General features: G+C 40.7%; 2 protein-coding genes across 2 annotated transcripts in view; one reads left to right on the forward strand and one right to left on the reverse strand.

The window, feature by feature from the left end:
* STXBP6 (syntaxin binding protein 6) overlaps positions 1-25,367 on the forward strand; it is a 265,201-nt gene that overhangs the window by 52,317 nt on the left and 187,517 nt on the right. The gene's annotated exons all lie outside the window — the stretch shown is intronic.
* On the reverse strand, positions 17,252-18,444 carry LOC104657392 (m-AAA protease-interacting protein 1, mitochondrial). The gene has a single exon (XM_030930513.1). It carries the CDS (start codon positions 18,432-18,434, stop codon positions 17,559-17,561), a length of 876 nt encoding a protein of 291 aa, XP_030786373.1. The 5' UTR covers positions 18,435-18,444; the 3' UTR covers positions 17,252-17,558.

Genomic DNA, 25,367 nt, shown 5'->3' on the forward strand with positions numbered 1-25,367 from the left:
GCAGTAAAGATGACAGTTTCAGAGCTGAGATCTGTCTTCATCAGTTTACTGGACCTGGTTGTTTCCATCTGAATGGCAGAGTCAATGCTCATGGATGAGGATAGTTATGCTCATAGGCCCAGGCTGTGTGCGTGTTTATTACTGCACTCACCTTAATTGCTTATAGAAAGCTGTGCTTCTTGCTGTGCACTCCCCAGTAGCTGAGTGTAGAATCTCGGGAATGTGAACTGACCCTTAATTTTTTTTCCTTTTTACCTCTTTTCCTCAATTATTTTAGTCCCTATCTTGTGCTAGGTGGTATTGAGATACGTAGAAATGAAAGAAACATGGACTCTGCCCTCAAAGAGCTAACAACCCTAGTTGACCAGACTGCCCCAAGTGGGACTCCCACTGAAATCGATTTATTTAAACAATAAATGACTTTATCAGGAGCTAGGGGTATATTGGTTCCAGGTGCTGTTCCTTTGGTCCTCCTGATCCAGTCAGTTTTGCCCTTGAAACTTATTTCAGGTGGTCAACCACAAAGTCCAGTATACAACTATACTTAGTATTGCCCTTCCCTCCCCGATGTCTGTAATTCTCACATAGACCCTTGAGCAGTGCAGCAAATTGTCCAGAGGAAGTTGATTGAGTGCTCTTTTCCCTTTGAATTCCATGGAACTGGGCCCACATGGAAGAAGCAAAATTGTTACTTGGCTAAATATTGGGAATGGTAGATAGTGAGTTGAGGGGATTGGCATTGTAGCCTGAGAAAATCCTACTCAGCTGTTTTAGTTGTTAGTTTCAGCAGATTCAATTGCTCCCTTCGTTTCGCCTATCACTGTATTTCAAGTTAGAATTTAAGGATCAGCTGCCTTCTTTTTTAGCAGTCTCCCTCTTCAATTTGCATGATCACTCACATTTGCTCTTGTTAATGTCAGCTTGTCTGGTGTACTCCTTGGCGGTAGGCACCAGGTCTCAACTGTCTTTGTATTCTTTCTGCTAATCCTTTACTCCAGAACATAAACAGTGCTTTATATATTATGTATGGCACAATAAATGTTTGATGAATGAATGAATTACTTAAATTTCTTAAACTGGGAGAGCTGCTTAAGCTAGTTTCATACTCGGTGAATAGGTCTTCCCTGGGGAACATCATTTCCTGCTGCCATTGTGTTGCTATCAATTCATGTGATGTTTTGTCTTGTTGTTGTGACACTGGCCTGGCCTTGGCCAGTGACAGGAGTCACCCAGCATGAGATTTAAGAAGGGAAAGTGATGACATGCTAAGTGGTTGCTCTATCGGTGTAGCAGGATGTGAACCAAAAGGTACTTATAGTGGGCATGTCTGGTGGATGGTACTGAACCACGTTCTTATGCTTTTCTCAGCAAAAGAATTTTCTTATGTTACATGTACTGTATGACGCAATCTAATAAAAGAACAACAGATTAATCTTTTCCTGCCCGGCAGCTAGGTTTGTACCTTAGGTCCTGCTTGACTCACTGAAGGTTCCAGAGAATTCTCTGAAAAGGGATGCATGCACACGCATAATTTGGCTTGTTTCCCTAATAAAATTACAGCTGAAAACTTTCCCTGGAGGACTTGTTATGCTTCTTCCTAAAAGCACATTTCAATATTGATGACAAAAGAATGGTGATTTAGGATTACCCTAAAGGCTAGGAGAGAAGGTATTTCACAGGAAGAGGCTCCACTCTCCTTGGTATTAGAGGCTTCATCACTTGCTCCTTTGAGCACCTGTGGGGTTCCTGTCTACCGCTTCCTTTGTTTTTAGGCCTAACAACTGGTCTCCTTCCCTCCAACTCAGAGGTCATTTAGAAAGAAACTGGCCAGAGCTTTTCTCTGATCTTGCTCTTCTTACTTCTTTTGTCAGTTTAATATTCTTTTGCCAAAGGTCAGTGAAGCAGAAGATCATCTTCACATCTTTGATTCTTGACATTTACATTTAAGAATCTGTACATTAGGCCGGCCGCGGTGGCTCACGTCTGTAATCCCAGTACTTTGAGGGGCTGAGGCAGGTGGATCACCTGAGGTCAGGAGTTCGAGACCAACCTGGCCAACATGGTGAAACCCCATCTCCACTAAAAATGCAAAAATTAGCTGGGCATGGTGGCACACGCCTGTAATACCAGCTACTCTGGAGGCTGAGGCAGGAGAATAACTTGGACCTGGGAGGCGGAGGTTGCAGTGAGCATAGATTGCGCCATTGCACTCCAGCCTGGGCAACAAGAATGAAACTCTATCTGAGGGAAAAACAAAAAGAAAAAAGAATCTGTATATTTAAAAACATTTCAGTGCTAACTTGTTGCTTAACTTTGACCAAATTTGCAAAGATGGGGAAATTACTGTTTCTTTAACAAGACTTAGAAAGTCATAAGAATGACCAGGCATTGTGGCTCACGCTGTCCCAGCACTTTGGGAGGCCAACGAGGGTTGATCACCAGGTCAGGAGATCGAGACCATCCTGGCTAAAGTGGTGAAACCCCGTCTCTACTAAAAATACAAAAAATTAGCTGGGCGTGGTGGCACGCAGCTGTAGTCCCAGCAACTTGGGAGGCTGAGGCAAGAGAATCGCTTGAACCCAGGAGGTGGAGGTTGCAGTGAGCCGAGATCGCGCCACTGCACTCCAGCCTGGGCGACAGAGCAAGACTCCATCTCAAAAGAAAAAAAAAAAAAAAGTCATAAGAATTTAATTGTATGGTATTCTCTGTCATAAATTAACTTTAAAAAATTGTTAAAGTTGGAAGTAGGAAGTTTATTAACTTTTGTGAAATAGTCTGTCATGATCAATAGTGAAGGAGTTAAATTTTGTCTGAATTTTAATTCACTTATAGTATCCTGAAAGTATTAGTCTAGCCTCATCTACTTATGTGAAATAATTTTAGAGAATGTCCTCATGAAGTATCCATATGTTGGGTCACAAGAAAAGCACCTAGTTTATAATATACGTAAATTGATGCCCTTTCTAACCTTGACTAGTGTTGTGTGTCCATATTTCATAGTGGCTTATGTAATGTTGCAAGTAATAGCCTGAGACTCTAGCCTAGTGACTCTACATATACATTTCAGACAAAAGACCTGGAGAAGATACATGTTTGAATAGGAAATAATTATGGATAAGTTGAAGAATATGCTTTATTGTAGAAGATAATGCTATCATCTGCCCTCATTATATTCACTGTGATGGAAAAATAAATTGCCACACCGAAGGCCTGCTTACTTCACTTCCTGTGAACATGTCCCATGTGCAAGAAAAATTACAAGGCATGCCAAAAGGCAAGAAAAACACAGTCTGAAGAGACCAAGTAATGATCAAGCCCAGATTCTGAAACAGATGTTGGAATTATCAGACAAGGAATTTAAAAGAACTCTGATATATTAAGGGTTCTAATGGAAAAAATAGACAACATGCAAGAGCAGATGGGTAATATAAGCAGAGAGATTGAAACTCTAAGAAAGAATCAAAAGAAAATGTTAGAAATAAAAACCACAGTTACCAAAATGAAGAGTGGTGGAACTGAAAGTTCCAACCCTCTAATCATGCCTTGGTCCTCCTTCTGGCAACCAGCCCCTATTCTGAAACTATCTAGGGACCCAAAAGTGTCATCTTGTTAGCATAAACACTGATATAGTTGAAAGCGATTGTTTTAATGAATTTTCAAAGCTACTACTATCGTTCAGGAAATTCCACAGGTTTTAGGAGATCTGTGCCAGAGACTGTATAGTCAGAATGACCTGTATGTATGAATTCTTGTGAATCTTATGCATTAGACGGTGAGCTATTTTAAGGCAAGGACCGTAAGTCTCCTTGCATTCTATTCAGCACATTAATCACTCAGTAAGTCCTTGTTGAGAAGGATCTAATCATCAAAGGCAGAGGTAAAAATACATTCAAATATTTGTTGTTCCAAGAGAAAAAGCCTCTGTCTTCACATTCTTCCCATGGTTATGCAGAGGTAAAGGGAAAATTTCCCCTTTTTCCTCTGAAGGTTCACTGAAAAATCAGTTCACAAAAGGCAGATTAATTGGAGAAAAAACATCCAAGTTTATTTATCATGAACAAGCAGAACCCTTCAGAATGAAGACCCAAAGATAAAGGGGAAATTGTCCCTTTCTGTGCTTAGGTTCAACAAAGTGGAGACAACTGTAGTAAAATAGAACTGGACAAAAAGGGTAAGATCTAATGCTAATAGGTTGAGTGGGGAAACCCAGCAAGGCCTGGCTGTCTGGATTCTTCTTGGCCTCTCTGATCATGCATTCCTTCCTTCTGGGTGGGGCAGGGTTCTCTCTGGAATGGGGGTCTTGTGTACAATGTTAAACTCTAACTTTCCCTCTGCATTTCTGTATAAAACTGACCATAAAGAAATTATCTGACTAAAGATAATTAGGTTTTTTGGCTGGCCGTGGGGAAGAAGGTTCTGGTTTTAATGACCTGCCTTAGGGAGAAATTCCAGTTTCTATGGCTAGCCTAGGGGGAGAATGGGACTAGAAGACAGGAGGGCAGGAGGAGGTCACAGAAAAACTTTTGTTTCTGAGACCTTCATTTTGGGGTATTGTTTTCCAAGTCCTATCCATTAGCAAATCATAGATTATAAACTGCTGGAGCCTAACCGAGTCCTAATGTTTCAAAAAACAAACAAAAAAAAGACTAGATGTTGTGGCTTACACATGTAATCCCAACACTTTGGGAGGCCGAGGTGGGCGGATTGCGAGGTCAGGAAATCGAGAGCATCCTGGCTAACACGGTGAAACCCTGTCTCTACTAAAAATACAAAAAAATTAGCCGGGTGTGGTGGCGGGAGTCTGTAGTCCCAGCAATTCGGGAGGCTAAGGCAGGAGAATGGCGTGAATCCGGGAAGTGGAGCTTGCAGTGAACCAAGGTTGCGCCACTGCCCTCCAGCCTGGGTGACAGAGCAAGACTCTGTCTCAAAAAAAAAAAAAAAAAAAAAAAAAAATTCTTTTAAGGGTGTCCTACAAAACTTTAAATAAATTATCTCAGGCCAATATGATGATGTCCCCAGGGATTATAAGCAGAAAAACACTTATAATTTGTAACCAAAACAAGCTAACATATTAGCATCCTTGTCCAGATAGCTAAATCACTGTTGTACTCACAGACACATGCACATAACACTATTCTTCCTGCTAGGATCTGGGTTGTGTTCACGATTTGTTGTAGCTAGAGGTATTAGAAACTTCACTTTACTCCCATAACGTTGTTTTTGTATCCCCTCTGGGCTTTGGACTTTTCTGATACTGCTCCAAGGACACTGTCTATATATTGCAACTCTTTCAGCTGTAATCCTCTGTTATTAAACTGAAGTCTTTTGGGGGTAGTGGCACCCCCCAAAAGTGCTACCTTCTGTCATCTTCAGAGGTCACCTCCTGTGACCATTCTACCCACACATCAGACTTAATCCCTTTGAATTCCCATAACATTGTATTCATATCCGCTAATGTCACGTAGTACGCATCCCATTACAGTTTCTTTCCTAGCCCATCTGTGAGCTTCTTTAGAGCAGCATTCATGTTTTAGTCTGTTTTTTTAAATATCCTGGATAATAGCATGGACACTCAATACATGTTGTTGGTTTGAATGGAAAAGTTCTTTCTTTCAGCACTCTGAAGATTGTACTCCATGCTTTTCTTACTTGCATGGTTTCTGGTGAGCAATCTGCTGTCAATTGCTCTCGTGTTCCTCTGTAGGTAGGATATTTTTTTCCTTCTGGCTTCTTTACAGATTTTCACTTCCTTCTTGGTTTTCTGCAGTCTGAATAAAATATGCCTAAGGGTGTTTTTTTGGAGTATTGTGGTATAGTGAGAAATGTATACAGACAATCCCTGACTTACCATGGTTTGACTAACAATTTTTCAGCTTTACAATGGGTTTATTGGGGTGTTAAAAGCATTTTCAACTTACTGTATTTTTAACTTACAGTTAGTTTATTGGATCATAACTCTATTGTAAGTTGAGCATCTGTATATTATAAAAATGTATATATATATATAATACGTAACTTGAAGGGATATGTGTTCACTGGTATGAGAGCAAGGAACATATTTAGTTAAGGTTGAAGGTATTATTTTCTCCCATAAGAATAGTATTTTTGTCAATTTCTTGGAAATGGCCAAGGTTTAGCTTTTTATTCCTTGAATATTGAAGACAGACTATTGATTTTTTAAGGAGAATTCATTGAAGTTTTTATGTATGGTAAAATACTATTGCCCAAATAGTTTCCTTTTAAAACAAACACAAAAAAAGGTAACTCCCTCCAGGTTAGGGCCTGGATCATAGTAACACTTATATCTTCAGTGTCTGCCAAGACTGCAGTAGGTGTTCAGTAACTTTGGATTGATACATACAAATTTATGCGTTGTAACAGTTGGGCCAAAGTAGCTGAGCTTTGTTTTTTACCTCCTGTATAGAGTCCTACACAAGAGGTCATGCTCCCTATTCAAGTAGTAGTCATTCTCTAGTAACATTAATTTGATTGAAAGAGCTTTTGTTATTCCCTGAACTTGATCTGATATTTCTCCAGCTATCAGTGGGCAGTTTTTCTTTTATTTCCAATATTTCTGTAATATTTAGCTCAGCCAGTAAACAAGACCACCAAAGTTCAGACATCTCATCTCTAATTCATGCATAAGAATATATTGACTTTATTGAAAAAATTACTTTTTTCCTTAAAATAACCCCTTCCCCCTTCCTAGACAACCAATACAAAGACGATCAACATAATAACCCAAGAAGTACACACTTTAATAACATGCCATTTTTCATTTATCAGATTGGCAACAACTAGTATGACTGATAATACCTAGTATTTGACAGAAAAACTGCAGTCTCATACACTAGGGGTAGAGGGTTAATTAAAATTACATTTTGGAAGATATTAGACATTTATCAATATTTTAAATATGTATCAATTTCTAACAACTTCTACAGGAATATTTGCACAGATACACAGTGGTGGTTATGTTTTTTACCATTGTAAAATTGGAAAGAGTGTGAATATCCACTAATAGGAAAATGGTCAAGTAAAATGTGACATATTTGTATAAAGAAATACATAGTTTTTAAAAATAGGATATGTTCTCTCTTTTTATATACACACAAACGACATAATATATATAATTTTTTAAGGTAAAAAGAAAAGTTGTAGTTAATAATGTTCCACTGAATTTTCCATTGAAATGTGTGTGAATTATATAATCACAGGAAGAAGTTTAGGAGATTGTACAGCATGCTGTTAACAATAGTTATCTCTGTAGGGTGGATTTATAGCAGCCTTTTATTTTCTACTTTGTGCAGTTTTGTATTGCTTGTATAACCAAAATTATAAATATTTTAAAATACTTATTTAGTGCTCTTTAGGAGTTGGGCACTTAGCTCTGGATTGGGGACGCAAAGATGCACGATAAGACTTGATACTGATCACTAGGAGTTTACTGCTTAGTCAGTGAACACAGGGAAACAAATATATATAGTAATATCCATGGGTACTTATAGAAGTTGCAACATATTTGGTAGGATTAAGGATTAGTTTGATTGAGTATGAACTGGGCATGAAAGAGAATAAGAAAGCTGCCATAGAAGAGGTTTGAACTGAACCTTGAAAAATGTGATATTTGATGGATGAATAGATGGCAGAGGGAGCATGAGAGAGTAAAGGCCTGGATGGTGTCAGATTTGAGTTTTGGAAGTACAAGAAGGTTGACTTGGCTTCAGTTCATGAGCACCTGTGTATGTGAGTGGTGTCGGGGAAATGGTGAGGGCTACGCACATAGAAAAGAGTAGATAGGATTCTGGCCTGTGAGTCAGGAAATTGCCCCTTCCTGCATCTGACATATGCGTGCTGTGTGAATCTCCATAAAGTCACTTTCCCTCTGTGGACACCAGTTTTTTAATCTGTAAAATGAGAGAGGTTGAACTAGATTAGTGGCGTCCTATGCTTTTACTTTTTTCCCTTTCTTTCCTTAGCTATCATTTCCCAGGAAGCGTGTATTTCCATTCATTCTTGTGTCTTTGTATGCTCTGGAGCTAAGTCTCGGCACCAAAATTTCCCTCTCCCTTGCATTACCTTCTGTTTTTTTGTTGTTGTTGTTGTTTGTTTTTGAGATGGAGTTTCATTCATTTCTCTCTTGTTGCCCAGGCTGGAGTACAATGGTACGATCTTGGCTCACCACAACCTCTGCCTCCCAGGTTCAAGCGATTTTCCTGCCTCAGCCTTCCAAGTAGCTGGGATTTACAGGCATGTGCCACCATGCCCAGCTAATTTTGTAATTTTTTTTAGTAGAGACGGGGTTTCTCCATGTAAGTCAGGCTGGTCTCGAACTGGCGACCTCAGTTGATCCACCTGCCCTGGCCTCCCAAAGTGCTGGGATTACAGGTGTGAGCCTTTTTTTTTTTTTTTTTTTTTTTTTTTTTAAGAGAGAAGCAAAGAGACCCTGTGTGATGTCAAGAATGAGATAGTTGAAATTTAACTGAAACTTACTTACTAGAGAAGTGATTTTGGGAATTATTGTTTTGAATGAGCTTCTAGGGCGGTAGCAGAGGAGAACAAAGTTGAGAGGTTCAGGTATAGGAAGCCCAGTTAGGTTGACAGTTGCAAGTTTACCAAGGAATTTGGTGTGAGGAAGAAATTCCTAAGGACTAAAACCTTGAGCCATAAAATGTTATGATCTACTCAGCACAAATAAGTCTAGTAAATAGCCAAGAAGCATTAAAAAATTAATCTAGGAGCTTTTGTCTAGAATTCATCTCAAATTTAATGTATGGAAGGTATACATTATATTTAGATCAACAAAATATATGTAGGTTTATTACTTTTACCCATGCAGTTATAAAACTACAAGAAAATTCAGCCATTTCTTTTATTATTTCAAATACTTGGGGTGGGGAGGGGGAGAATGAGTTCCAAATATGGAATCCCCTCTACAATTTATGTAGTAAATCTACATATATAGGTCAACATAAAAATTTTTACCTAATTGATGCACTTTTCTTTCCATTTGAGTTCTAAAAGCAGTGTTCAGATTCGTAATACACAGTTTCTAAAATCTAGTGTGTAAGGTTTGTGAAAAGACAGTAACAAAGTAAGTTTATTGGGATCTCAGTACACAGCTTACTTTAGAACAGACATTGAATTAGACTGGTCCTCTAAAAGGGAAGGATATGGGCTGGTAAACATTGGAGGGTATTTAGTTACTATGTTTCTAAGGTACTTTTTTTTGCTCATGTGGTTGGCTCATGAATGAATCCCAAAGATAGAAGTTTTATTCCCAAGAAGTTTATTTTTTAGGAGCTAGAATAATTTGGATACCCTTAAAAGAAAAATATTTTTACCAGTTTTGTTAGGAAGTCCATGGAAGGTAAGAATAATGCTATTTTCTTTAACATTTCTACTATGCTGGAGATTGGGTCCAGTGGCTCACTGCAAAAATCCCACCTTCTTTAAGAAGTATTTCCAAATCTCCCTAGTAGGAATTAATCTATACATTCTCATTTATGGATCCATCCATTCGTGCAAAAAAAAAAAAAAAAAAAAACTATTATCGAGCACTTGCTATGTGGGATTAAAACTGTGAGCAAAATAAACATAGTTCCTGCTGCTATGGTCTGAATGTGTTCCCCCAAAATTTGTATGTTGAATCTAATCACTAATATGATGGTTGCAGAAAGTGGGGCCTTTGGGAAGTGACTAGGTCACGAGGGCAGATTTCTTGTGAATGGGATTATTACCCTTATAAAAGAGGCCCCGGAGAACTGCCTTGTCCCTTCCACCATATGAGGACACAAATACAAGGCACCATCTCTGAACTAGGAAATGGTTTTTGTCAGACACCAAATCTGCTGATGCCTTGATCTTGGACTTCTTAGCCTCCCGAAAAGTGAGAAATAAGTTTTTGTTGTTTATGAGCTACCTAGTCTATGGAATTTTTTTTTTTTTTTTTTTTTTTTTTTTTTTTTTTTTTGAGACAGAGTCTCACTCGGTCACCTAGGCTAGAATAGTGCAGTGGTGTGATCTCAGCTCTCTCCAGCCTCTGCCTCCCGGGCTCAATCGATCCACCTGCCTCAGCCTCCCGAGTAGCTGGGACAACAGATGTGTGCCACCACACCCAGCTAATTTTCGTATTTTTGGTAGAGACAGGGTTTTACTATGTTGCTCAGGGTGGTTTCAAACTCCTGACCTCGGATGATTTGCCCGCCTCAGCCTCCCAAAGTGCTGGGATTAAAGGCGTGAGCCACCACACTCGGCCATATAGAATTTTGTAATAGCAACCGGAATGGACTAAGCCACCTGCCTTCCTAGAATTCATGGTTTCATGGGGGAGTATGGGGCAACTACACAGGGTTAACAGGTAGTATTATTACTGCTATAATGCATGAAGTTCAGGCTGGATGCACATCTGGAAAGACTTCTTGGAGAAAGTGCTATCTAAGCCAAGTAGTAGTTAACTGGATGAGCAGTGATGGCTAGGGGCAATATACAAGGCTGGGGAAATAGCTTTGTGAAGGGATTGAAAGACTGGAAAGGAAATTCAGAGTGATTTGAGCTTGGCGCGTGAGGGAGAAGGAAGTAGTGTCAAGAAGAAAAGTTAGACAAATAGTCCCTCTAGAACCCTGAGAGCCTTATCAAAACCACTCTCCTGATGACAGTGGTGAGCTATTGAGTTGATGACAGACATTCTAGAAAAATCACAGTAGATGCCATGTAGAGAATGTGTTAGATGGAAGCAGGAAGGTCATCACCGTTAAAGGTCAGAGGTAAAAAATCAATCCTACAATCCCATCTTTAGAGTCTCTTTCTTCAGAACTACTCCTGGTACCAAGTACTTCATGAGTCAGGGTCCAGTCAGAAAAGAGAAGCAAAGTATGTATTTCAGATACTACCTGAGGTGATTTAACATAGGGAATTGGGGACCTGGGATATTTGATGGCTGAAAATGTAAATAGTGGAAGCAGAGGCTATGTGTAGAAAGACTGGTAACTCCAGGAAGCAGCTGCCATCCATGCAGCTGGGAGGGACAAGAGGGAGTGGGTGATGTTAGCTAAACCAAGAAACTCGTAGGGGCTACCATAGAGCTAATGTGCTGATTGCTAAGGAGGTACTGGATCTCTGGGGGAGGATTTCCTTCTCACTGGTACTCAGACTATTAAGGGAGGGTCCAAGGCTGGTACACAGAGTGCTTAAAGCATGGGCATCTGGAGCTGTCTGCTACTGTACGGCTGACAGGAGCTGGAAAACAGGAAGACAGTTTCTTCTCTCCACCTCTGCCTTCCAGTTGCAAAGGAGTCTGGGAAACGTATGTGGTTTGAAGACTTCTAGTCCCAGCATCATAAAGCAGAATACAGAGGGTGGGCTTGGGCTGACAGACCACTGGAAAATAATCTACCCCAGGCATTTCAGAAAAGCAACTCTACCTATGTACTGTGGGAAGCGGGTTGGAAGGAGGTAAAACTGGGCACTGTTCATTGTCCTGAGGATGTTGGTAGTAATCTAGGCAGGAGATGATGACACCTTGGTTTAGAGCAATGGCAAGGAAGAGAGAAGTGAGTAGATGTGGAGAGATTTAGAAAGTAGAGTTGAACAGAATTGGTAATTTATTGTGAGGGATAGGGATCAGTGAGAATAAAGGAGGGAGAGAGATTGAGAAAGCTTGAGTTTTTTATTTAGGTGCATTGTGATGCTGTTTACTGAGATAGGAACATAGGACTGGAAACTGTTTGGAGGAAGATGATTCATTCAGTTTTGGGCCTGCTCAGTTTGATGTGCCTGTGGCTCATCTAGGTGGAAATTCATTGTGAACATGTGGGCTGAAGAAGTAGATGTGATGTGTTTTCAGCCTGTAGGTGGTACTTGAAGTCTTAGAAATGACTGAGATCACCAAAGGAAACTATAGAGTGCAAAGAGAAAAGATCATAAGCTAGATCCAAGAGGCATAACAGCGTTTTAGGAAAGAACACAAGCAGTGGAGAAAAGTTTGCAGTGACTGTGAAAGAGTGGTCAGAGACGTTAGAAGAAAACCAGAGTGTGTGGAGTCCCAGAACTAGGGAAGAATGTTAGAAGAAGAGATCATGGTCAACAGTTCAGATGCTCTAAAGTTGACTGTTCGGTGTTATTTGTGCTTCTGTTATCATACTCATCAAGTCTGCCTGTTTTTCAGAGTTATTTATGGTTGATTCTCCTTTAGTATCATGTAGGGCTGGGATGCTGTGCTGTATATGCCTCAGCGGCTAGCATTGATGTTTTGCACATACATATATTCTTGATTGGTGCTTATTGCATTACATTAATCAGGGGTCAGCAAACTCCAGCTTGTGGGTCAGCCACTTGTTTCTATAAACAAAATTTTGCTAGAACACAGTGATGTCCATTCATTTATGTCTTGTCTATGACAGCTTTCACACTGTCACAGCAGAGTTGAGTAGCTGTACCAACTGTGGTCTGCAAAGCTTAAAATGTTTACTAAGTGGTCCTTTATATTTGCTGACCCTTGGATTATGGTCCTGCATTAGGTGTTTTATGTCAGCTGGTAAGATTGTGTCTTTGGCCTTTACCCACCCCCGCCCCCTTATTTTTTCTTCAAATTTGTTTGGGATATTTCGGGAAGATGTGGAGTGTAGACTGTGCCTTGGCAGCATTGGTCATGGTCTTGTTTGTGGTAAGGAGGCAGCAGAGCCAAGGGAAAGCAAAGATCATGGGTACTTGTGGTATTCTCTCAGTGTGACTATGGGACTAAGTAGTACCTTTAAAAGGAAAGGCTAGAGCCAGGAAAGTGGAACAAGATGGGGAAGATGGATCTGTGCATTGAAGACATGCTTTTTCAGCTCCATGATGTGGAGCTATTTCCTAGCTATTGTGCTAGGTGCTGGGATTTCTTCAGTAGCTCAGAATCTGGTTGGAAAAACAGACTGATAAGCAGAATCTTACAGTTCCCTGCAATGTGCTTGCCACAGTGATAAAGCTGTTGGAATGTTGGGCAAAAGAGTGGCACCTAGCCCAGCCCAGGGAGAAGCAGCAGGAAGAAGAATGATCGTATTAGGAGGAGGGCCACCAGGAGTCTGGGTTCCATATTGCCACATGCGAGCTGGAAATGGATGTAGGGGCTGTGAGGCTTGGCGGGCCATCTACCAGCTCTCTAGTCAGAATTCCTGTGTGAGAAGCCCTCGAGGCTGTGTAGTCATGGAGAAAAGGCAGTTCTGAGAGATGTACTTATCTGTCACCAAAGTTTGTCTTCTAGGCATTCTTTCATTTTCTTTCTTCTTTTGTTAGATGGCATATTTAGTGTGGTTTGAATTTGTGGGAATCATAACCTTGAATTGGTTGATTTTCCCCTTATGTAAAATATAAAAGTCATCTTGCATTAATATGTCTTTTGACTGTATTTATGTTGCTCTTGGGGATGATAAAAGCTCAGTGAACTGAGCATCTAACAGGCAATGAAAGTTCTCTGTGTATTTAAGACTCTGAATTGGCTGTCATTTTACTATCCATACCCCTTAACAACATCAAATTACACATTCGCATTAATCTGCATTCTCTCAATGGCCTGTATAAACTGATTGGGGCAACTGTTAGGCCTACTGTATGAATAAAGAAAGTAAGACAAATACTTGCAGATTTTAATTTTTTGCCAATATTCATTGCTTTTGTTGGTTCTTTCGGTTGCAAGTAACTGCAGGTCATTCTAATTAGTTTAGGAAAAGAAGAGTTTTTCATAAGCCTGCGTATGAACTGGAAGGGGCGATGACTAGATAAGCGGAAGTTCTGGGTGCTTCCTTTTCTCCTCTCTCCTCCTCCTCCTCCTCTCTCTCTGCTCTTCTCCTCCTCTTTCTCTTCCTCCTCCTTCTCTCACTCATCTCCTTCTCCTCTCTCTTCCTCCTCTCTGCTTTCCTCTCCTCTCTCTCTGCTGCCTCTCCTCTGTCCCCTCTCTGCTCTCCTGTCTCTTCTGTCTCTCTTCTTTCTCTCTCGCCCTACTCTCTCCTTTTTCTCTCCTCCTTTCTCATGTTCTCTCTCCTTTCTTCTCTTTCTCTGCTCTCTCCTCATCTCCTCTCTCCTCCATCCTCCCCCTTCCCTTCCTGCTCCCTGTCCCCTCTCTGCTTCTTCCTCTCTTTCCCTCCTCTTCTCTCTGCATATCTGTATCACCCTTTCCTCAATCTACAGACAGACCAGTTTTCTTTGTGGCATTTGCTTGTATGTGATCGGCCTTCTTCTCTCAGCCTCTTTCTGCATAACTGACCTTAAAGCTTCAGCTCCCACTACTAATTGCTCTGTTTTCTTTCAGGATCTAATTGGCCCAGCTTATGTTTTCTTTTTCTCTTTCTTTTCTTTTCTTTTCTTTTCTTTTCCTCCCCTCCCCTCCCCTTTCCTTTCCTTTCCTTTCCTTTCCTTTCTTCTTTTTGAGACGGAGTTTCACTCGTGTCCAGGCTGCAGTGCAATGGCGTGATCTCGACTCGCTGCAACCTCTGCCTCCCAGGTTCAAGCAATTCTCCTGCCTCAGCTTCCTGAGTAGCTGGGATTACAGGCACGCACCATCACATCCGGCTAATTTTGTGTTTTTAGTAGAGATAGGGTTTTGCCATGTTACTCAGGTTGGTCTCAAACTCCTGACCTCAGGTGATCTACTCACCTCGGCCTCCCAAAGTGCTGGGACTAGAGGTGTGAGCCACTGTGTGCTGCGCAGCTTATCTTTTCAAGCAAGGTCATATTGTAGCTGGATTGATTCTTCCTAAGTTCAGCCTTTCTCAACTCTCCCCATCCCACTCAGCTTGGAACAGGGAGGCATACCCATGTGGTGCATAAGATCAGGAAGTTGGAAGCTTCCTTCAGAAGCACAAAGTGGTGAGAAGCAAGACATTCTGAGGCATGACCCTTCCCCGCCCTGGCTCGTAACTCATTTCCTACACACAGTTCTAAGGATCTCCTCTTCTAATGTAAGCCAATCCTTATAGGTAAAACCACATATTCACTTAACCTTCCCCCAACAGGAAGTGTCCAAAGTCATAGTCAGCTCTTGCTGACTGTGGGACCATTTAAAAAGCGTCATCTCCGTCTGAAGTGAAGCCACAATTCTCAATGATCTCTGTCACAATTCTAGTTCTGTCATGATCCATTTGAACCATTCTGCAACCCATAGACTACATGGCACATGTAACCACGGTACATGCTTAGTGTATAAAGGTGAGGACTGTCTTAATACTCATGTAAAAAAGGGGAGAAGGCTCCACCTCCCAGTCTGTCTGTGAGAAAGACACATCATACCTAGATCACTGGCTCAACATATGCTCTTTCTAGTAGAACAGAGCCCACACTGGTGATGGGCAGCCTCCTTGCTGGCATTCTGAGGCCAGATGCTGGGAAATAGTTTCATTGGAGGATCTTAATTAAGCATGAAGACAGTCCTCACCTTTATACATTAGGTGTACACCATACTGCCATTCCCCTCCCCACAAAGACACATTTCACATTCTTTGTATTTGTTTCTTCAGGGCCTGCTTTGTGGCACTTTATCAGAGCAGCTGGCATATTGGGAGAGGAGTAGAATATGAAGTGTTTATAAAATTCTAAGATGACTATGTGATATGAATATTTGACTTGTTTTTTGTTTATTTTGATGCCCTTAGTTCAGTTTCCCCAAATCGCTGTGATGATTTCTTGATCTCTGCTCTACTGCCCCATTGGGCAGTACTTTTTTATTTTTAAACTGTGCTCTAACTTCCTGAAAATATATTCTTACAACTTTCCCAGTCATGCTAATTAATTTAGTATCTACACCAGCTTCTGTATCCTCAGTAACCAGACAGTAATGAATTAGTAAACAGGCCAGTTATTAGAAAAATAGAACAACCTGGATGATGGTTACCTGAGAGGCAGCCTCAGTTGGGATGGTGGAATAGGGAGTAGTGGGGTCTGGTGATTTGGAGGTTGTAGAGATGGTAGGGGGTGTGGGCCTAATGTTGCCAGGTCTTCCCAGTTTTCAACAGAAACTGGAAATATGTTTTACCTAAAATATATATTTTTAGAAATATACATGAGTCAAGAAAACTTATACTTGCAAAACTTTCCTTTTGTAACCTCAGGCCTGTTCCTTCCCACTTCAGTGAACTTCTCTACATAGGTGGGGATGAACATTTTTAAAGTAATTTTTTGCCTACTTCTCCCACTTCAAGAACACTTAGTACCAAATGGACATTTGAAGAGTACCTATTTGCCTCAGACACCTCTTTCCTGTGGTGTCTCCATTACCGTTTATTTTTTCTTGGTTTTCTGCAAGAGTTCAGGTTCTGTGCAGAAATGGTTCCCTGCAGAGTATTCTCTGCTTTCCACCTAGATTGGAGGCTGTCTGTCTCTGTCAGCTGAAGCAATTCAGGGCACACCCATTGCACAGAACCCAGGTGGAAGCAGAGGCTGGAGCAGGCATATGTTCTAGGTCACTCACACAGAGCTAACAGCTTATCGAAATGTTGCATGGCTTTTTCTTGAAGTGGATCTACCTGCGTAATCCATGCAGGTAGACTTCATTAATTTTTTAATTACATTTCAAGGGTAGACTTAATAGAGTAAGTATCTCCTGGTCACCAGCCTCTGAAAGATTAAACAGTACTTGCCCCTTCTGCTGCTGTGAAGCAGCAACTTCAGATTCTTAATGTAGTCTAGTTGGTTGCCTGTTTTCCTTGCCTTCTCCTCAACAAGACAATTTTTTCTTTGAATATATCTGATTTGTCTGTGAGCTCCAACCCTGCACAGAGCCCAGGTCATGGTAATTACTCACTAATGTTTGTTGAATGAAGAAGGATAGGTCCTGCCCCTAGATGGATTTTCTCAGGCACAGAAATATTCATCAAGGCCAGATGAATGTCCTCTTAGATGGCTAGGAGCACTTTGGCCCTGCATTATGTGATTTCTCTATCTGCTGGTTGGTGCTGAATGACAGCGACTATTATTCTTCATTCTTTTGCCTAATTGCTGAACACACAAGACCTGTCTATATTGATTTCTTCTCAACTGCTGCATTGATTGACTAACTTCTGCATTGATTGACTAATCTTGAAGAAAATTGTTCTTCTTCCTCACTAGAATGTAAGCTCCAAGAGAGAAAGTACTTTGTTGCTCTTCTCCTCAGTATCCTCAGTTTGAGGACAGTGCAGTGATACTGAATGACTAAGTGTGTATCTTACTCCAGCTTTGCTCTGCTCTTTGTCCATTTTCTGTTTGTTTTTCTCCTTTTTTTTTTTTTTTTTTTTTTTTTAGTTTTTTCAATACCTTCTTTATTATGTCTATAAAATTATATGGAGCACTGGAAATATTTATTGAATATGACACCAATGACGTGCTATTGTATTTTTTTAAATTTTGACTTCTTTTAAAGAAGGTGATAACAATCTGTGGAAAATGTTTTTACTGTATCATGCCAATATACTGCAAGGAGTATTTCAAAATAATATAAAAGTAATTCACAGACTTAGATTAAATGAAGATCAAATGATCCAAAAATTTTTCTTCCTTAGTTTTTCACAGCGACTGCTAAAGTCCAAAAGCTGATTTTTCCAAGAAAATTATTCTAATAATTTCGAGTGTTCAATCCGTGCAATGGTCCAGTCAGGCTTTACTCCTTGTGTGAACTCCCTCTGAAACTCATAGCTTGCACTAAGAAGTTGTTTAGTTTCCACATTCTGATTCCCCAACTTAACCTGGAATATACTGGCTCCTCTTAAAGTTTCACTGGGGATGTTGGCACTGGTTAGATACCAAAAGCACATCAGGATGTTAACAAACTTCCTTCCTTTCTCATCATAGTAAATGGAGATGTCTCCTGTTGATGTAAATACAATTTCATCTATGTTAGCAGCAAGGGCATTTTTATGGTTGTCAGGTAGTGAAGTAACCTTTTCTTTCAATACATGTAGCACCTCTTTGGCCACAAGTTCTTCCAACAGATCAAATTTACACTGTGACAGCAACTTGGATACATGAGCAAAAGCCTGCTTCGCTCCCTCAGAGAACTCTGCGATGCTGAACTCTTTGTCGAAATAGGCCCAGATAAGGAAGGCCTTAATTCGAGTCCTAACCCAGTTGATAGGGTTGGAGAATCCCAGGACGATCATCTTGGTTTTCTGGTGCTGCTGGGGCTTCTCCTCCGTGCTGTAGCTGCGCTGAGGGCAGGCAGGGAAAGAAGCGAAGGCTGTGGGGAGTCCCTGGCGGCTGAGCATTGGCCGCCGGGAGCCCTGGGCAGGTAGCGCCGAGGCCGCCAAGGCCCAAGCGCTTCGGGGAAATAACGCCGCTCCCAAGCCGAGGCGACAGCGGCAGAGGTAGCAAAGTCTGGCCGACGGCAGCCTCATCTCGGCCGCAGCGGGAGTCCGGAGTCGGACGGCCCCGCAGGGCAGCGACCGAGAGTGCCACAAGTGGGGTAGCAGACGAGCGGCCAGCGCCATTTTTATATGACCCTTCGTTTTTCTCCTTTTTAAGAAAATGTTCACACCACTCTGCATCTCCCTTGGGTAACAACACTTCACAATGGGGAAGACTTCACTTGGCTCTTGCCATTATTTTCCTGCTTAGGCTGGCAATTCCCTATGGAGAGGCAGAGGGTAGCAATGGAAATGAGATGTGATTGGAGGAGAAAGACCCATTCCTTCTCTTTATGTGTCAGGAGAGACAATCATACCTCCCTCAGAAGTGTGGAAGATGAAATAGGATGGCACTTGAGGAAAGGCTTTGTAAAATACTCTGTGATGAACATTTTTTTGCAAATAAGAAGCTGACATGCTGATTTGCTTGTCTGCTGTTCAGGGATCAGGGCACCCCAGGTGGGAGCAGTTGGACCCAGGGAGCTGACTTCCATAACCTCCTTCATTCTTCACAACAGTCCTAGGAAGTGGGTGATACTATCCTACTTTAAAGGTGAAGATACAGGTCTCAGAGATGTAGGATTTTTGCCCAAGTTTTATTCATTGAGTAAAAGCAAAGACAGGCTCAGACCTAGGTCCTGTGATGACAGATGTAAACTTCTTGTCACCATCCAACATCTGTCAGGTTGGGTCAGGCGAGAAGTGACCCCTGCACCTTGGCCCCCAGCTTTTGGATGGTGATCCTGATCACATTTGTTTGAATGTCTTTGTAATGTGTTGATGTGGGTACCATTAAGCTTGTACTAGTGTTAATTGAGTTCATATTAGGGTAGTATTCAATTGATCGATTTTTTTTTCTTTCCTATCAAACACTGCGCAGCTAGTTAGGTCAAAAGTTAGTTATTTTCTTGAATATGCTGATTAAAAAGGGGTTGACATTGAATGACAGAGGAATTGATTGAATAGAGCAGAGCCTGAATTTGCATATGGACCTTGAGTCTGACCTGGATTTGTAGGTTATTTTATTACATCCCAAGACATAGAATAGAAATGACCACCTATCCACCCATTCCACTCACATGGAGATTTCACTGTTGAATGTGCTCAGTCCTAACCAAGGCATTCTAGTTTATAGCTTAAGTGAACCTGTAAAGACTCTCCAGTTACCCAGCAGGACCTTGTGCAGCTGTGTGTGGAAATCAGGATAATTCCAGTGTTTCTGAGAGTGTTTTAATAGAGCACTGATTACAGATTGCAGGCACCTGGTGGTGTTTTTGTGCTGCGGCTGAAGGGTGCAGTTCCAAAGACAAGAACTGGGCTAGACGGATTCCTATTTTCCCACCCTGTTGTTTACCAGGGCCTGGAATAGGTACTGAGAAACCCTGTCAACAGCTAATCCAGGCTCCTGGTGTGGTTAGTGTGTGCTTTCAGGAGACCACCAACACCAGCACATTGATTCCCAAACCGAGAATGGACATGTGACTTTGCCCAGGGTGTATTCTCCTGCCAGTGGCTCAGAGCCTGGAGACTGTAGGAGAGGCTCAGTTGGAGTCAACACAGAGGCCTGTGGGTTGGAGCTTGGCCAGAGTTACTCTGTGCTTCTTGGACTATCCTGGGCTGTTCCGCTTGGGCAGACCATCATTGCTTTTGGCCTCAATCGCCAAATGAGAAAACAAACTGTGAAAATTCAAAGGGAAAAAGGTGATAGCCAAGAGTCAAGATTTAGAACTCTATGGGCTAGAGGTTTTCTAGTTCAGCACTTAATTTCAGGCCAATTCCCAAGAAAAAAAATTTAATCTGAGAAGAGTCCCCACTGTGATTAATCATGTTTTCTCCTTCTCTGTTCTCATCGTTCCCCCAACACACCACCTGTTCTCACCTTCCACAAATTCGGCACTGCTGTAATATTTTACATTATCATTTCATGTTTCTCTGTTTTTTACTTAAAAAGAGCATTGGAGTGAAGTCGAGAGCAACATTTAGCCCTAATATTTGTTTTGCTACTCTTGTTGTGTGACTTCAGAATCACCCTCTGGACTTCAGTTTCCTTATGTGTTAAGTGAGATAATTGGATGAGATAGACCATCACTAGGATCACTTCCAGGCATTAAACTTTTAAGCTTTAGAATGCTACATTTCTGCTGTGCCCACACTTTTTAACTGAGGGGTAAGCTGCTGGTGGGTAAGGCCCAAAAGGGTGTCAAGTAATGTGGTTGGTTAGCTTATTTGTGAACGTCTTGCTGAGATCCTTCTCAGTAAAGTAAAATGATGAAATTCCCCTTGCGGAACCTTTGAAATTGGTGAAACTCAATGCATCACTGCTGGAGAAGCTAAGGTTCCTTTGAAGCACTGTCGGCAAAAGATGGAGGGCCCAGAAAAAGTGGGAGCAGGGAGGTAACAGGGAGGGTCCAAATTGTGCTTTTGAAATGCCAGAGTGGGGGTAATACAGCAAAGGAAGTAGAAGAGGACTTCCCTTGAGAACCAGCAGAAACCTTTGAAATATGTGCCTTTCATATTTAAGCCTTTTCCGGTTTGGAAAATAGCCTGCAAGGCTCATAAAACTGCCTTTTGGCAGCCATCCAAGATCTCAAGAGTTGACTCCTGTTGCAAACTGCTGGTCTCGAAACGATGGTGGTGAGCAGCTGTGATGAGGCTTCCATGGACATTGTCCCCTTTTTGGAGGTAGAGATCTGTTGCAGAATCTCTCTGCTAATGTCAGCTCCCAGTTTCATTTGTAGAATCAAAACAAGCTCTATCCTAATAAGGCTATGTGACTCCTTTGCCAATGAAACAGCATGATATGCACACACGAGATGAACAGATACCCAGAAAGAAGGACTTCAAACTACAGCTTGATTTGTTATCTTTGTAGCTGCTGGGCTGGGCTGATAACAATATCTTGTACACCAGAACGTGTGGCCAATCAGAGGCAAAAGTGCAAAGCAGTTGAATTGTCTTGTTTTACCTAGAATGCATTCCAGCCTCACCTTTCCATGCCTTTCTCACTTCTTCAATATGAGATAATAAGGAAGAGCAAAGCCTTCTGTAGTCATGCATCTTAGGTTTAAGTCCCTGCTCTGCCCTTGAGCAGTGTGATGTAGGACAGTTTTCTTAACCACTGAGCTTTAGTTTCCTCATCTGTAAGAGTCTCCCCACCCAAAGTATAAGCATATTAATAAGGAATTTTGAATACCAAAGTCACATATCTAAGTATATACATCTCTTGTGTCAGAATTTGAGGTAGCTGACAGATAGGGCAAGTGCTTTCGGAGGCTGAGAAGGGAGCCTTTCTATCACCATTCGGATTGTACTGCACTGGCACAAATTGATGAAGTTGACCCTGGGGGAGATCAATTAAAGTTGGAATTACAGTTATTGGCCAGATCCTTAATGAGATCAGAAGTGTTTATAAACCTACTGGAAATTTCATTTGGAAATTGAGGCATTGAAGGGCACAATGTCTTGCCTTTTAAACAAAGTAGGTATGTGTAAAATGGCCCCTCAGAGTGTCACGTTGCATCTGTGCCCCTTGCTGCTGTGAAGACATCATGTTGGAGTATAACACTTATGATATATCAATTACAGAAAACTCACTCAAGCTTTTCCAAGAAATTGTGAAGTGGTGATATTCTCCAAATCAGCGATTCAAATAAGGAATGTTTCTTTTTTTTCTTTGGTTTCTTTGTTTTTGTTTTTGTTTTTGTTTTTGTTTTTTTTAACACAGAGTCTCGCTCTATCACCAGGCTGGAGTGCAGTCACAAGATCTCAGCTCACTGCAACCTCCGCCTCCCGGATTCAAGCGATTCTCCTGCCTCAGCCTCCCAAGTAGCTGGGACTACAGGTGCGTGCCACCGCACCCAGCTAATTTTTGTATTTTTAGTAGAGACGGGATTTCACCATGTTGGCCAGGGTGATCTCAATCTCTTGACCGCGTGATCCACCCACCTCGACCTCCCAACAAATAAGGAATATTTCAAAATTGACGTTTGATTTAGAGAACATTTTAAAGAAGTTTTGCTCTGATTTAAAAAATTTTAGAAAGCACACAAACTTGTTTCAACTGTATTTTAGGTTTTTATAGGTTTCAAACTCTTAAAAAATGGAGTTTTCTTTAAAGTCTCATTATTTTTTTACTGTTATATTTTAAGTCTGTTCCAAAATAGAATTAACTTAAATCTAGAAAACTTAAAATTTACCTAAAGCTTGAGTCAACAAATACCTGATATAAAAAGCTCATGTTATGCTTGCTGGAGAGTTTATGTTTCTGTTTGTTTATTTTTAGTGGTAGATAGATCTTTTTGTTTTGTTTTGTTTTGTTTTAATCTGCAATTTCTGTTATCAATCATACCCTCCCCTAAGGGGAAAACATCTGACCTACCTAAACTTTTTATTTCCTTTCATATATGGGTTTAGAGCTTTTTCCTTCTGTCTTTTCTTCAGTGTAAGCAAAAGAAACAAACTAATTCAGCAGGTAGTGCAGAATAGCAGATAATTAAAATGTTTATTTTCATGTTAAGTCAATCTTTATGTGGCTTTTGCCTGTATTTGAACATGGTTGGAATAGATTTGGCTGTTTCCAATGCTGTCTGCTATCAGTGATGTTCTCAAGTCAACATATTGTTTTCTTAGTTTGCCAACTAGTTGTTGGATACCACAATGACATGATTGCTTAGTAAAAATTGGGGAATGTCAAAAAGTTGAGCTCTTTTATATTTTTTTCTCTTACTACCTTCCTTTTTTGATGTGGTTCAATTCACTTTTCAAGGTTTGTTCTATGTTTTAGATTGATAATCTTGTCATAATCCATAATACACCAATGAGTGTACTCCAGCCTGGCATTCACTATGATTCTTTATTTCTACCCATTACTGTAGAAAGAGTACATGGATACTGTAGAGCTGGCTTTACTGGCCCTTGGAATTTAAACTTGTGAATGTGGAGATCCTATTAATAGAATCCCTTGGAATGAGTGATGCTTATGAAATCTTTGTCTTACCTCAATAAATCCTCCAAATGACATATCCTATGTAGCTTTTGTTGGTGGTGGTATTTTTTGGCTTTGTCATATCATTTGTGAAAGTTAGGATGTAGTGATTGACAAGAAGTTTAAAAAGTACACCCACAATGTAAATAAACTTGTGTAAACACAGATCTTATAGTCAGGGTTCTTTGGATATCAAACTTACAAGAAGAATGTGTGTACTGAACATATAAACAAGGACAGAGGAGATGAAAATAGTCTAGATTTATAGTTGAAGTAGACATGAGTCATGGGCTCAGAGAATCCTGTGAACATAATGTCTCTTACACAGGGAGAGTTAGTATATACAGGGAAAAGAAACCCAGTCGGGTCTCTTAGTGTTTGGCAGTCTGATGGCAGAAAAGCAATACCTCATTTCCTTCCTTAAAGAATTAAACAGTATGACCAGGGCTGTTGTGTATGGTTGTGACGTTTTTACATTGTTCCAGAGTTATTCATCTAAGAGAGCAAGCACAGGCTAATGCATAGCTGGTGCTCCCTTCACCAGGTTGAAGGCTCCAGCATTGAGCTGCAGCTGGACAGAAGGGTACCATTTTCTTCCTACAAAATTCTCTTCCAAGCCTTGTAATTATTTACAGCATTTTCTCGCCTCTCTCACAGCTTTTTGAGGGTGGGAGTTTACTAATTTACTTTGGGGTTGTCAACACTATGCCTGGACTAGAGTTGAAAAGAGAATACGGCCAACTTATAATTGGGTCTCAATAAAATGTGTTTTGATATGTCTTCCAGGTTTGTTGGAAAGAATGTGCCTTAAAACCGCAATGTTCAAGGAGCACTCCACTGAGATTTTAGTGGAGTAAGAATACTGCCCTGCAGAATCTCTGACCTGTTTCCTTGTTTCAAAATCCAGAGATAATCATATTAATGTTTTGGCAAACTATTTTCCAGACAGATCTTTATGCATGTAAATCTGCACGTAAAATTGCAAATTCATGAATTCATTTTCTGTTTTATAACCTCCTTGTTTTCACTCTGTATTATTTCTTGGCAATTTTTCTGAGTCAATATCTATAGGTCTGTGCCACAATTTTAAAAGGATATGTAATATTCTGTTGGGTGGATGGGCTATACTGTATTTAACCAATGAAGATTGATGGATATTTAGGTTGTTTATAATGATTTTTTCTTAAAAATGAATCTGAGGTAAGCATGGATCTGTAACACACACATGGTATGTGCATGCTCATACCATTTTTTCTAATGGTAGAATTGCTGGCTCAAAAGGTTTCAACTCATGTTAATCTCTGTTGAAGAGGAATTATAACACTTCCTCATAATCCTTAGACCAATAGGGTGGTTTAAAAATGACATGATTTACCCTTCATAAAAACACATATCTGGGCTGGGCATGCACCTGTAATCCCAGCACTTTGGGAGCCTGAGGTGGTGGATCACTTGAGGTCAGGAGTTGGAAACCAGCCTGGCCAACATGGTGAAACCCCATCTCTACTAAAATACAAAAATTAGTCAGGTGTGGTGACATACACCTGTAATTCCAACTACTCAGGAGGCTGAGGCAGGAGAATTGCTTGAACCTGGCAGACAGAGGTTGCAGTGAGCCAAGATGGTGCCAGTGCACCCCAGCCTGGGCAACATAGTGAGACTCTGCCTTAAAAAAAAAAAAAAAAAAAAAAAAAAAAAAACTCACATACATATCTGAAGAATCTAATTTACAGTTTTGAAGCAAACTTTGGAAGATGTATTTAGTGGCTCTCTTGATTACACATTTGGGATTAGATGTAGAAATACTTTGTAAATCATGAAGTGCTATGTAAACTTCAATGATTCATTACTAGGGCTTTACAAAATATTTGCCATGTACACTTGTTTCTGGGGCCTTTTTATTTATTTTATAAATAATTCATTACATACAGGGGGAAAACCCAAAGATAGTGGCTTTGGACCTGGTTGTATAGCAGAATAAACTGAAGAAGTCATTCAGAAAATAAGTTGCAGGCCCTGGCCCCAGACGCCCT

The sequence above is a fragment of the Rhinopithecus roxellana genome, chromosome 5, assembly GCF_007565055.1.
Source record: "Rhinopithecus roxellana isolate Shanxi Qingling chromosome 5, ASM756505v1, whole genome shotgun sequence".
NCBI classification, from domain to species: Eukaryota; Metazoa; Chordata; class Mammalia; order Primates; family Cercopithecidae; genus Rhinopithecus; species Rhinopithecus roxellana.

Excerpts from the sequence above, each read along its gene's own strand:
- LOC104657392 (XM_030930513.1), bottom strand. The coding sequence starts at position 18,434 with ATGGCGCTGGCCGCTCGTCTGCTACCCCACTTGTGGCACTCTCGGTCG.